General features: G+C 35.6%; 1 protein-coding gene across 2 annotated transcripts in view; it reads right to left on the bottom strand.

The window, feature by feature from the left end:
* The window catches only part of NAALADL2 (N-acetylated alpha-linked acidic dipeptidase like 2), a 292368-nt gene that overhangs the window by 88468 nt on the left and 191706 nt on the right, over positions 1-12194 (bottom strand). For both annotated transcript variants that reach the window (XM_048954430.1, XM_048954429.1), the window contains exon 6: positions 5044-5187. In XM_048954430.1, the coding sequence (XP_048810387.1) occupies positions 5044-5187 (144 nt within the window). The remainder of the gene's footprint in view (positions 1-5043; positions 5188-12194) is intronic.

Raw genomic sequence — 12194 nt, 5'->3', positions numbered from 1 at the left:
ATTTGATTAAAAATAGTTACTTTTGTTTGTTTTTAAAGTCCAGTTCTGCATAGAGAATTATTGCCATTCCATGTATCCCCAGGTAGGACACATTAGCTACTCTGACTCCTGGAGTCTGTGGGAATGGAACAAAACATCCAACTACAGGGCACTGCAGATACCTTTAAAATGTTGCGTTTGCATTATAATAGACTCTATTAACATTCACCTCATCTGAAAGGTCATAACTCCTATCTCAGAAAAGCAAAATGTCTTAAACTGTTCTAACTTAAATGCTAACAATTGCCTGACAGTGGCCATAGTGTCACCCTGACATCCCAGGAAGGCATGACAGCCCAAGCACTGCACCACCAACAGCACATCGTGGTTAAGGGCAAAGCTTCAATGCCCACATCCCAACTGTCATCACAGACCAAAATTAAAATATTCCACTGATCGTTTTGCTCTCTATCACCTGGGCTGTTATCCTCCCACTGCACTGCTGACAGCTTGTTCCCTGGCTTTGCTTCCCAAAATAAACCAAATATTACAGCAAAGAGTTTACTGCAACATATAAAATCAAAATAATACATCTCTAAGATACTTCAGGGCTCATTTGCTGGTACTTCATCTGGTAAATTTACTTTAAAATTCTCTTAACATAAATTTTTCACTCACTCTCCTCCACTAATATTTGAGAAAAGCAAAATGATATACAATCTTTTCTTCTACTTCATAAAATGTACCAAGAATATTTATTTCATTTTATTTTACTCAGACAAAACCTTATCTGCTATCAATAATATCATCCTTTATGTGAAAACTGCAACAGTAAAGAATATGAAAGCCAATCAGTTCATTAAAAACAGACCACAGCATATTACTTTGCGATAATTATCATAGCAAGTTAATAATAAATTTGGGTACAAGTCATAATTACCTTTTGCCTTCTGATATAAGTTACTCAAAGTTTATTATCAACATCGTGATGAAATGATTGCTACACAAATCTGCAGATACTGTTCTAGAATTTTATTAAATCTTTAGTTTAAAAATGCATTAATCTGGAGGGCTCCCAGCACTGTAACTGGTACCTTTATTCTGGTCATTCTGGTCCTCTGGTCAATATTGGTCATTTAAAGAAGTTTGAAAACAGCTCATGGCACCCACATTGATTAAGCAGGTTAAATTTAACCTACATTAAGCAAGTTATGTCTTCTATCTCCTTGCTTAGAGCCATTATAGAGCCTGCTTATGGCTAGTTTAATAGTCTGCTAGAAAAATATTTCCAAGCCCAAACTGATTTGCCTTCTTCTAGACACAAAACTTCAGACATGTTTCTTTAGACCCCATTTCAAAAAGATTATAAATCCTTTTGAAAACAAGTGACTTAACTCTCTTTTTTCCTTAATCAACATCAGCTATCTAGTCTTCAACTGACAAGGAAGAAATAGGAAATTAATTTTGGGTCTGCACACATTTTGAAATCAGATAGTGAAGTTAACAGACACGTACTGCAATAATCAGCTTACAGTGACTTGGATTTAAAGGCTCAGTACATTGCATGAAAAAGCTGAAAGCAGTCTTTGGAGTACACAGCAGAAGTGAAATTTAATCCCTTTATGATACTCCTGGCAACAAATCTCACTTCCTAATACTGTATTTTAAAGGCATTGACAATTTTTTTTTCCCCCTGCATTCTCTGAAAAATGAGGAGAATTTAACTTAATACTACCCAGGATATACCTTGACTTTATGTAAACCAGAACTTATTTCTGAAGTAGAAAAGTATTTACTTTTGTTGGTATTTTTATGTATTTATATAACTTGAAATCTGTAAGTTACCTCATACCAAATTACTGCCATGTCTTCAAACTACCTGATTTTAAGAATGCATGGTTATTTCCTACTCATTTGATTGAGAATTTTAAAACTATAGAATAACAACCTACTGCCTGGAGTCTAAGTTTACAACTACTGTTTACATGGGTTGACAGTGATAGGACAAGGGGAAATGGATTTAAACTAATAGTGGGAAGGTTTAAGAAAGGTATTAGGATGAAGTTTTTCAGAGGGTGGTGACACACTGGAACAGGTTTCCCAAGGAGGTTGTGGATGCCCCATCCCTGGAGGCATTCAAGGCCAGGCTGGACGTGGCGCTGGGCAGCCTGGTCTGGTGGTTATGTGGCAGGGTGGCAACCCTGCACATGACAGGGGTGTTGAAAGTGGATGATCTTTGAAGTACTTTTCAACCCAGGTCATTCTATGATAATAAGTAATCAGGTGCGCCTCATTTCTTGTTTCACTTTGAACCTTGTCCCATGGTGATATGGAGTGAAGGCACCACACTCAGTATCAAAGACAGTTACGAATTTTGAGAATGCTTTATTTATATAGCTGCATTTTATAACCTTGCTCTATTTGAGAGCTTCTTTGCCTAATTTATAGCAATTGAAACCAAAGCACCGTGTTCCAGCCAATATCCTAATAACATTCTCTCTCTCTCTCAAATAACAACTAAGCAACAACAAAAAACAGCTTCAGAAGCATACAGCTTTTCTGCAATACTTCTTAAATTCCTTCTAATTACCCATTTTTGAAAAAGTTCATGGGAGCACAGAATTTTAAGATTAATGAGGATTAGCAGACGAAGCACCATAATAAACAAAAAAGCAAATCTAATTACTGACTTCAACTAATACAAAGCTAGTAACTAACTTAATTCTCACTCTCCACTGTTTGGGTTTTAAGTATCTGATACATCTCAGATGTCTCCCCCCAAGTCCTCCCTCTATCACATCATGTCTCTTGAAAATTGCAAGGCTAAGGGAAAAAAGAGGCAGCGTGAGAAAACTATATATAAATGTTTAATCATTACTGATGAATCTGCTGCTTGGCTTTTTGAAACATACTGATAAGAGAATGATCATCATTTTATTCTAACAAATTTTAAGCCAACCAATCATCTGAATTGCCCACTCATCTCTTTTGACAAAAATGATGAATTCTATGTCAGATGTGAAATCTTTCCCTTAAGCTTCTTCAAATCAACAGGAAGACCACAAATTCAGCCTTCACTGTTCTCATATGCCCTGCTCTGTTCAGCATATTCGCTTTAGTTATTGTTATAAAATAGTTATACAAGATTTCTTATCATGAAAGCAATTTTTTGTTTTAATCTCTTCAGAGCTACTATTGAGCACTTCCAGAAAGTATACGGTCCAGACACTGATAGCCATACTGTTATTTCAAAGCACAATGTATCGTGAATGCATTACAGAATTAAGCAAGGCTTGTTGTGACAGAGCCGCCTGACTCAATAAATTAAGATTAAAAAAGAAAAGGCACATGAGTTACTGTGGTTAAAAAGCTTTACATGAAATTGGAAACAGGCTGCTGTGTTCACCAGAAAAGGAGGACGTGGATTGACTCTTTCTAAACAGTCAGCTTGGAATATTCTTTCCAGAAATCTTTTGCCACACAGAATTCTCACCTTCTCAGGGAGGTAAAACAAACACTACATCTCTCGTACAAAAGGTAGAATAAGTTACCCTCCGGTGATTCTACACTGCAGCCTCCAAACAAACCTCTTTGAAAAACAAACTCCTTGCAGCTTTTTGTGAAAAATGAGTACTTTCTGACAACCCAAATTCGTGACTTCCATCATGCATTTCAGATGTTGAAAAAAATACAGTGTTAGCAACCTTCACACATCCTAACTGCTCCTTTAAAAAAAAAGTTATTTTATTGTTTATTCAGTCTTTGTTTACTGGTTGTTGAGAAGATCAGCTTATCTTTAAAATAACTAGTCAGCAATGCATGGAGAGCAATAACTGTCCTAACCACAACAGCTTAAGACATGAAGTGTGCGGCCCTACTGCCTTTACATTTAGCGTACATAACTACAAACGCTAACACAAGTCATAAAATTAATCAGCCTTTTTTATGACTTGTTTTATTGTATTCCTACTCCACAGTAACTTTCCAAAGGCAATAAATAAATGATACAGTACATATGCTTGCCCTTAAAATTTGCGTTTACGATTATTATTGCACTTAGTGGAGGTTGTAGTGTCTAACTTAATTTGTCTCCCCAAGTCCAAGACCATTGCTTTAAATCACTTAAAATAACAGGCATTATAATAAAAGGTATATTTTTTTCTACATTTTTTTTTTAATAGTGACAAATAGATTATTATAAAACAGAAATCAAGACAGAATTATTACTTCTGCATACAGCTTTTCTGGAATGCTATCTGAAAGGTGTTCCTCCCTCGTAACGCATTGCATCACTTTTGTTGGAAGACTGTATTTTCACTTTTATTTTCCAAAAAAACCATAAATTTGTTCAAGCAATAATCTGTAAGAGTGTGCTAATGGCATCATCTCTGAAGATGAATGCATCCTTTCTTTTCATCTAGCTCTATTCAAGTCATTTCACTTTTGTCATGATGACTGTTTTTCTGGTGAAATTTGTTGAGAAAGGTGCCTGAAGGTTTAGACAACAATACAGTGTTGTTGTCTATTGTTGTCTACAGCAGATAAAAATTAAGGAACACAGAAAGACACAACACTATTTAGAATTATTATGCTAGTGGCACACACACACACACACACACAAAAAAGCACAGAATAATACTGCTCCCACAGCCTTGGTGTTTAAGCACTTCAACAAAGGCCTAACAAACTGTAATAACTGCTCCCTAGTGAAGATATCTAAAGACAGTGGGATTTTTTTAGTCAATAGCAAGAATTAGAGTTTAATGCCTTATGCTAAGAGACTTCGTACTTCAGATATTGACTTATATTAGCTGAATGCTAGCAAAAGAGAAAAGTTATACCTAACTACAGTAAGGTAGCCAATGATAAAGGAACAAATGTATTTTTTAAGAGCATAAGTTCTATTTTTTTCCATAACCTCTTCTAGAAATCAGCTATGCAGAACATCCTTACAGTCAGCTAAACCTCTTGGCAATACACCATTCTAGAAAACAAATGTGGAACTCTTGAAGAATATTTCATAGTTAAGAGAAAAAAAAACAACAAACATTTGAAAAACATTACCTGTACTTGACATTTGCACAGGTACACACTTGTCTTTTTGGACTCCATTCTCAGGTATCGAAGCAAGTTTTTTGGCAAGTGCTGCAGAAATTGGTTGCACTAACAGTGCAGTGAGGTTCAGTCGACGTTGCCTGTAGTTTCCATCTTAAATGGCAGACAGAAAAGAACAATTTTGTTAATTATAATTAAGAATTTCTGAATAAAGCATAAACCAAGTGAAAAACCAACCATCTACAATACAGATTAAGACATCTAATTTAGAAAACCAGCCACTATTTTCTTCTTACCTTACTGAAAAAATATTCCTTTAAGAATGTTTACCACAAAATTACATGTAGATGTTACATTAAGTAGGCAATAGTTCCACAAGAAAAAAGCTTTTCTGAGTCCAAGCAGATAGTAGATTGTGTGTGATTTAACAACAAAAAAAATTACTGTATAGTTAAAGGAATCAGTGAACAATAGAATTACTGATCAGCAGCAATTTTTGAATTGGAGAAAGAACTGAACACAACTTTAAAAGGAAAAGCAGATATTTAAACTGCTTGAAATCAAATAGAAGTATCTGTGTGCACCGAACGATGTTGCTACTGATAAGCTTGTTTGCTTTGCTGCAGATGTGAAAACATTATAAAAGTTATGCTACTTAGCAATACGCGTTTAAGAGGAAAGCCATTTTCACACAAAAAGCTTTTTTTTTGTGAACTCTGAAAAGAATCACACACAACAGAGGATTCACGTTGATGAAATACTAAAAGCTGATGGAGAGTAGTTCCTTTAACGTACAAAGAAACCTGGAAATTTGAATATACACATTCCATTTCAAAGAATACAGTTTGATTGTCTCGTTGACTCAATGAGTATTCAACACAGCTGAGGTGACTGCCTTATTTTATAATTGCAGTTGTTTTTATGATGGAAGGTTGAAGGTGCAGATGAAAGAAGTGTGGAATAAAAGCACACTGAGCAGATACGTACACATCCAGTGGAAGAAGGTACACTTCAGAAAGCATCAGAATATTTCATTTACATCTTTAAGATCTTTACAAACAACAGCACAAGCATCACGATAGCTGAAGATTTAAGCATATTTTAAAATGTCTATTTGAAAATAAATGAGTTTCCCTATACATCTGCCAACACTGAAGAATAGGAAGGTTTCTGGAGATAACAAGATATGTTGGGAGAACAACTGACATAACTGGAGGAGAAGGCAAACTCCACAAATGGAAATGCTCTAACACAGTTTGGGACAAATCGTTTATATATTTTTCCTGAATATTTTAGTTGGTCTAATAAAAGCACTGTATCTTCCCAAGGAAAGCAAAAATATTCTTGCAGACAAAAAGCCCAGCATGAAAAGGGAGAGGAAGTTCACAGCATGGGGAGAAACCAGCTCCGCAAAGCTCTAAAAACCTTCTAACATGCCTGTGCAGATGGAATAATTCCCAAACTTCCATCCAGAGATTCAGGTTACAAGGCCTATCTCCAAAACATCCATGCAACATGTTTTTCTGCTGACATGGAGGCCTTTATACAGCTGGGAGGTATCCTTTACATTCTGTATGACTTGCAATCACAAGGGGAAGAAGCTATCAGAAATCAGCAGAAAATGTTCTAATAAACTTATAGAAAATTACAAGCAGATGTGTTGTTACTGAACCGCAGCATACACAAGCATATGCATCCTCCCTGTTTTATTTTTTGTGTTAGAAACTCCTGAGACATCTTCCAACTTGCCCTCAATCATAATGCAAAAAATCAACCAACGCTGTAACATTTAATTATGGTGAAAAATCTGTTATTCATCTTCAATACATAGCAGAGATCTTTTCAGTGTTCACTTCTTATAAGTGGAAAGATGAAACTGATCCAAAAGTGATAATTCAGAAGGTGTTTTTTTTTTCTTGCCTTATCAAAGCTGGACAGGGCTGAAAATCCCTGAATGTTACTTCAGTAAATTGATAGTAAATTCAATTTGCTCAAGCTTTAGCAGTCTATTTCTAGAATAAAAAAAGAATCCTGAAATGCCCATCCAAGTAATGTAACTGAGACACTATTTTGTCTACCATTTGTCAATCTGCAGACTATATTACAGGAGCAACGAACCTCAAAATGCTGTAAATGAAAAGCATCTATCCCTTCTCCATTTATCCACAACTTCAGCTTCACACCTGAACAGACCGTGAAAGACATGCATTTGAGAACAACTGATAGGAGAAAACTTCTCATGTTTAAAAAAATAAATCATTTTAAGGTATAAAGTACAGTTTAATGGGTAGGACAAAAAATATTGATCTGAGCTACGGAAAGGGAGATTTACTTTATCTGGAAGAAAAACTTCTGAATTAAAAGAATTAATGACTACGCGTGTCAACAGGAGGTACAATATCTACAAAAGCAGTCAGGAACAACACAGATATTGTTCATCTCTTCTCTGAGGCAATGTGCTAGATTAGATGTCCACCTGATAGCTGTCCACCTGGATTCTATGAATTCTTAACAATGGAAAAACTAAATTAATTAAGGAAAAAAAAAAAGAATTAGAACAAATACTAAAGCACTTAAAGGAAAGATTTTGAAGTTACTTTCCCTCTACCAGCTATTTATTAGCAATCACAAGAGCATCTTTGTCCTACGAGATGTATACAAAGCCATCTGCATCGTGACCAGGAATCAAACAAGAAACATTCAAAACCTATCCACCATGTGAAATACAGTCCGTATTGAACAATTTTGAGATTTCCTGGGCTGCAGTCTTCCAGTTTGTTTTTAAATCGTGGGTTTGGTCAATTATCAACTGCAAAACACAACTCAATTTCCCAAGGAAACTGACAACTAAGAACTTTGTGAGGTTCTCATATCACCTTTCCCAGCTGAATCCTTGGACAACACAGCACTTTCAGGATCTGGGAACCCAACAAATGCTTTGAGAATAATTTAATATTAAGATTTTGCTTGTAATTAAAATTTCATTTTACAGCATCAAAATAGTTCAAGAAACAGAATTCCTTACTCTGCAATTCTAACAATACAACTGTGCCAGGCCTAGAACTGCTATTCATTTAAGAAGGCCTCCAGAGAATATTTTGCAGTACAGAAAGAAAAATACATTAATCAATTATTAAGTGTACTTGGGGAGTGGAAAAAGAGGTAATCTTTAGAAAGTTTCTGACACAGAGCGAGAACTGCACTTTTCCAGTGACTCTGTTTTGGGTTTTCTTCTTTACTGTAAACACAGACGAACCCATTTCCTGCTCAGTCTGGGTTGCACACTTGTAACCTAACATTTCACAGTGTTATGTCATGTAATTTGCTGATGTTAGTAACTTATTCTGAGATTTCTGAAAATGCTTTATGAGGACAATTCAACGTGTCCAACAAGTGTTACATGTGCATTATATTCACTCAATTCTGGATTAAAGCACAATTTTATCATTTTATTAATGACCAGTCAAGCCTGAAATCAGAGCACAAGAAACAGAAGAGATTTAGTCACAACCTCATACTTCTCTACTCAAAAGAATGTTACTTTATCCACATCTTCTCCAGGGTTGCACAATTTGCCTTTTATTTGTAAGAGCTTATGGTATAGAAATCAACTTCCTGTTCACTTCTATTTAAATTCCACGTTCAGAAAACACCATATTTCATCGTTAGCTGTTTATTAAAGTTGCCCTCTGCCAGGATATGATAAAACAGAAAGTTAATAAAACTGCCTAAGAAGTTTACTGATAAAATTCATTACCGTAATTCTGTCTATGACCTGAAACACTGTTTTAATGACCTCTCAAAAAAAAAAAATCAGAAATAAAAAAAAGCTGACTGAACACTGAACTAGAATTGTATATACCTACATCTTTGACTTTCTGTTGCATCAATAATAGAGCAGTAAAGTTTTGAAATATCTGAAGTGAACGGCTCATTAATTTTTCACCTTAAGCTTAATGGAAATTTGACAAACAGTTTTATGCTGAGAATAGAAACTCCAAGAAGGACTTCAAAGCACAGTATGAGAATAAATTAAGGTGTAAAGGACGGAGTGAAGTGCGTTTGGTCAAATAAGATGGCTCTGTCACTCATTTGCCTGGAGTGAGCAGTTAGTTCAGCGCATGCCTGTGGAAGAGGTATTCTTCCACTTCAGCATTCCTAGCATGTCTTCTGTGTTGCCCTTTGTAAACACTTGATCTTATATTAACTATGATCAAAACAAAGATGTAAAAACTGACATATCTCAGATATTTGTACAGTTTGTACTTTGAATATATATACCCTCACACAACTGCACTTACGTCTTCAGCAGCTGCTAAGTTACCACTGGATTTCATGAAGCTAGTCACAATTTCTTTTTCCTCTGGATAGTTAACCTATGGTTTTGCTGACCTACATCTAACCCCATGCCAAGACTGAAAGGTTTGAACAGTGCTTGCTACAGCAAGACTCCATCAGCTGATTGGTGACTCTAGGTCTTAAGCCCACAATGCTATTATTAATAATAATAATAATTCTGCTATGCAGCAGCTATTTCATTGCACCGTCAGTTACTGTTGTTTAAAAATATATCCGTAAGCAATATTAGTAATAAAGACAAGATTCTCACATCACAAAAAAGCAGTCAACAACACTCCTAGTTAATATTGCTAGAAAAGGCTTGCACTGTCACATTGGTTATTTTACAGCAGAGATTGAAAATTCTTGTTGCTTCTATTTTTGCACCTTGGTCTTCCAGTGAATAGCTCCACAAAGTAGCATCCTTTTAAGGCAACTCTTATTGACTTCCTATGTATTTTTCATTGGCTTTATTAGCAAGAGTGCAGTCATACCAAATTGCAGATTTGTTTCAAGAAGATTCTTTGAATTCAGATCTGTCTAATCTCTGATATAAAATTGTTCCTATCTGCTACAATTTTCAAAATCACAGAGTAAGATGTACATTTTTACTTCATAAAGTCACCATTAGAACACTGTTCTAATAAATTGTTCTAATAAATTGTTTTTGCCTGTCCCTTTTTGCTTTAAATTGATATAGCGAGAATGCTTATTCAGACCAAAAATGTTGCTCTCCAAGCACTTTGGAAATGAAAACTCAGTGAAAATACTACATCTTCTCAACATTCGGATGTCAAAAGTCAAATATTTTGTTTTCTGTACATAAAGTCTATCGCATAACTCTTCTTTCATCTTTCTAAAGCAAATTATGTTCTGTGGAAACTGGTATTCTGACCGCTGTGTACTAAAAATCTTGCTGACCACCCTACGATGCTCAAAATGTTTTTCATTAATAGGAGGAAGAATAACTTAGCTTAAAGACTGGGACAGTATCTTTCTAAGGATAGTTGAGAATAACTGGTTGAGGAACAAATTATTCAAGAGAAGAGCACAACCTTGCGTAGCAGTCCTTGGAGTAGAAGTGATAATAATCGTTTTCCTGTTACATCTTTAATCGGCTCTCTATGGATTATCCAGCAGAACTGCATTGTGAAACATTTGTCAGTTTAGAAGTTCACTGCTTCAATATTCATTAGCATTATAGGAACAGAAAAACATTCGCTTCTCCTGTATTTAAAAGCAAACAAACTAACCAACCAATCTTTGATTCTGTAACCAAGGATTTTAACAGCAGCCAGCAGTCAGGACTTTCCAAGCACTTTTACAGGACATCAAGTACGAGATTGTCATGATGTCAGCTGGGATACAGTTTATTTTCTTTGTAGATATTACATTTTGATGTATGATGCAACGGTTTGGATTTTTGATTAAAATTGTGGTGACAACACACTGACAGTAAGTTGTTACAGAGTACTGCTCGCACAAAGCTATGAATTTTGCCGATCCTTGTGGTGCCCTGCCAGTGAGGGATTGGCAACCACAAGGGGCTGCAGAGGACTGATCCAACTGGCCTAGGAGACATCCCATGCCATTTGACATCATGCTCAGCAATAAAAGCTGAGGGAAACAAGGAGGAAGTGAATGACTTTTGAAGTGACGGCATTTATCTTGCCAAGAAAACATTACACACAATGATCCCAGCTTGCTTGGAAGTGGCTGAACATTTGCCCGCCAATGGAAAGCAGTGAATGAGTTGCTTGTTTTGCTTTGATTGCAAGCACAGCTTTTGCTTTACTTTTACTTTAGCTTGGGTAAAGCTTTATCTCTACCCACGAGTTTTCACACTTTTACCTTTGTGGTGTCTCCTCATCCCAGCTGAGGAGAGCAAAGGAGTGGCCTAAAAATTGCACTCTCCTGTCTCAGAACAAATTACTCTGCCTTAATGTCTGCTTAACATATTTTAAAATGTTAGCCTCGTTTCTTTTTAAGATAAGTGAAATACAAAGCAACACATTTATTTTGTAACAGCAAAACTGCTTTGACACACTGATGCAAAAACATCCAATTATTTCATTTCTCTTCTAAAAAAATTATAGCAACAATACAAAAAAAAACCCACCAAACTTTTCACAGTGCTCTCATCACTTTGAATGCCCTTTTCCACTTTGCTTGTTGTAACGACTAATCATTAAAATAACAAGAACTGGACAAAAAAAAAGTTTCCTTTAGACACAGTGCCATGGAAGTAAAATTTTTCCTATTACATACCCTACACTAAGTGGCGAAAAGGGAAGAGCAATTCTTCTATAGATTAAACATAGCTAATATATATTTCAATGTCCTAGTAACAACATAATATAGCAGAGGATAAAAATCCTAAATATTGAATATCAGACATTTCTTTTATAAATCATTCCCTTTAGGTAAAACTACAGCATACCTGCAAGTCTGTTTCAAATGTCTTATTTGTTCCCAGACTATTATCTGTACTGTGATCTTAAAGTAGAGTTTGGGAAGTGTTGTATGCCCACGTGTGCACGAGGGAGCACAAATCAAATTGATGTACTAAGCTTGACAGCAGTAGCTTGACTGGGAATGAACACTGCAAATGCACTGTTCCTCACTTTGGATCATTCCCCTTAGTTCTTTTTGTAAGCAAGAATTTTGAAAACATCTAAATATACAACTAAGGTACTACGTAAGTAGCACAAAACTCTTCCCACACTTAATAGTTTATAATACAGTTTATAGAGACACTTCACTCCTTAAGAGGATTAATTGACATTCACTTCCATATTTTTGCCTTCAAGATAAGTAAATAG

Source organism: Lagopus muta, chromosome 9 (assembly GCF_023343835.1).
Source record: "Lagopus muta isolate bLagMut1 chromosome 9, bLagMut1 primary, whole genome shotgun sequence".
NCBI lineage: Eukaryota > Metazoa > Chordata > Aves > Galliformes > Phasianidae > Lagopus > Lagopus muta.
This window is presented reverse-complemented; position numbering and strand designations above follow the sequence as displayed.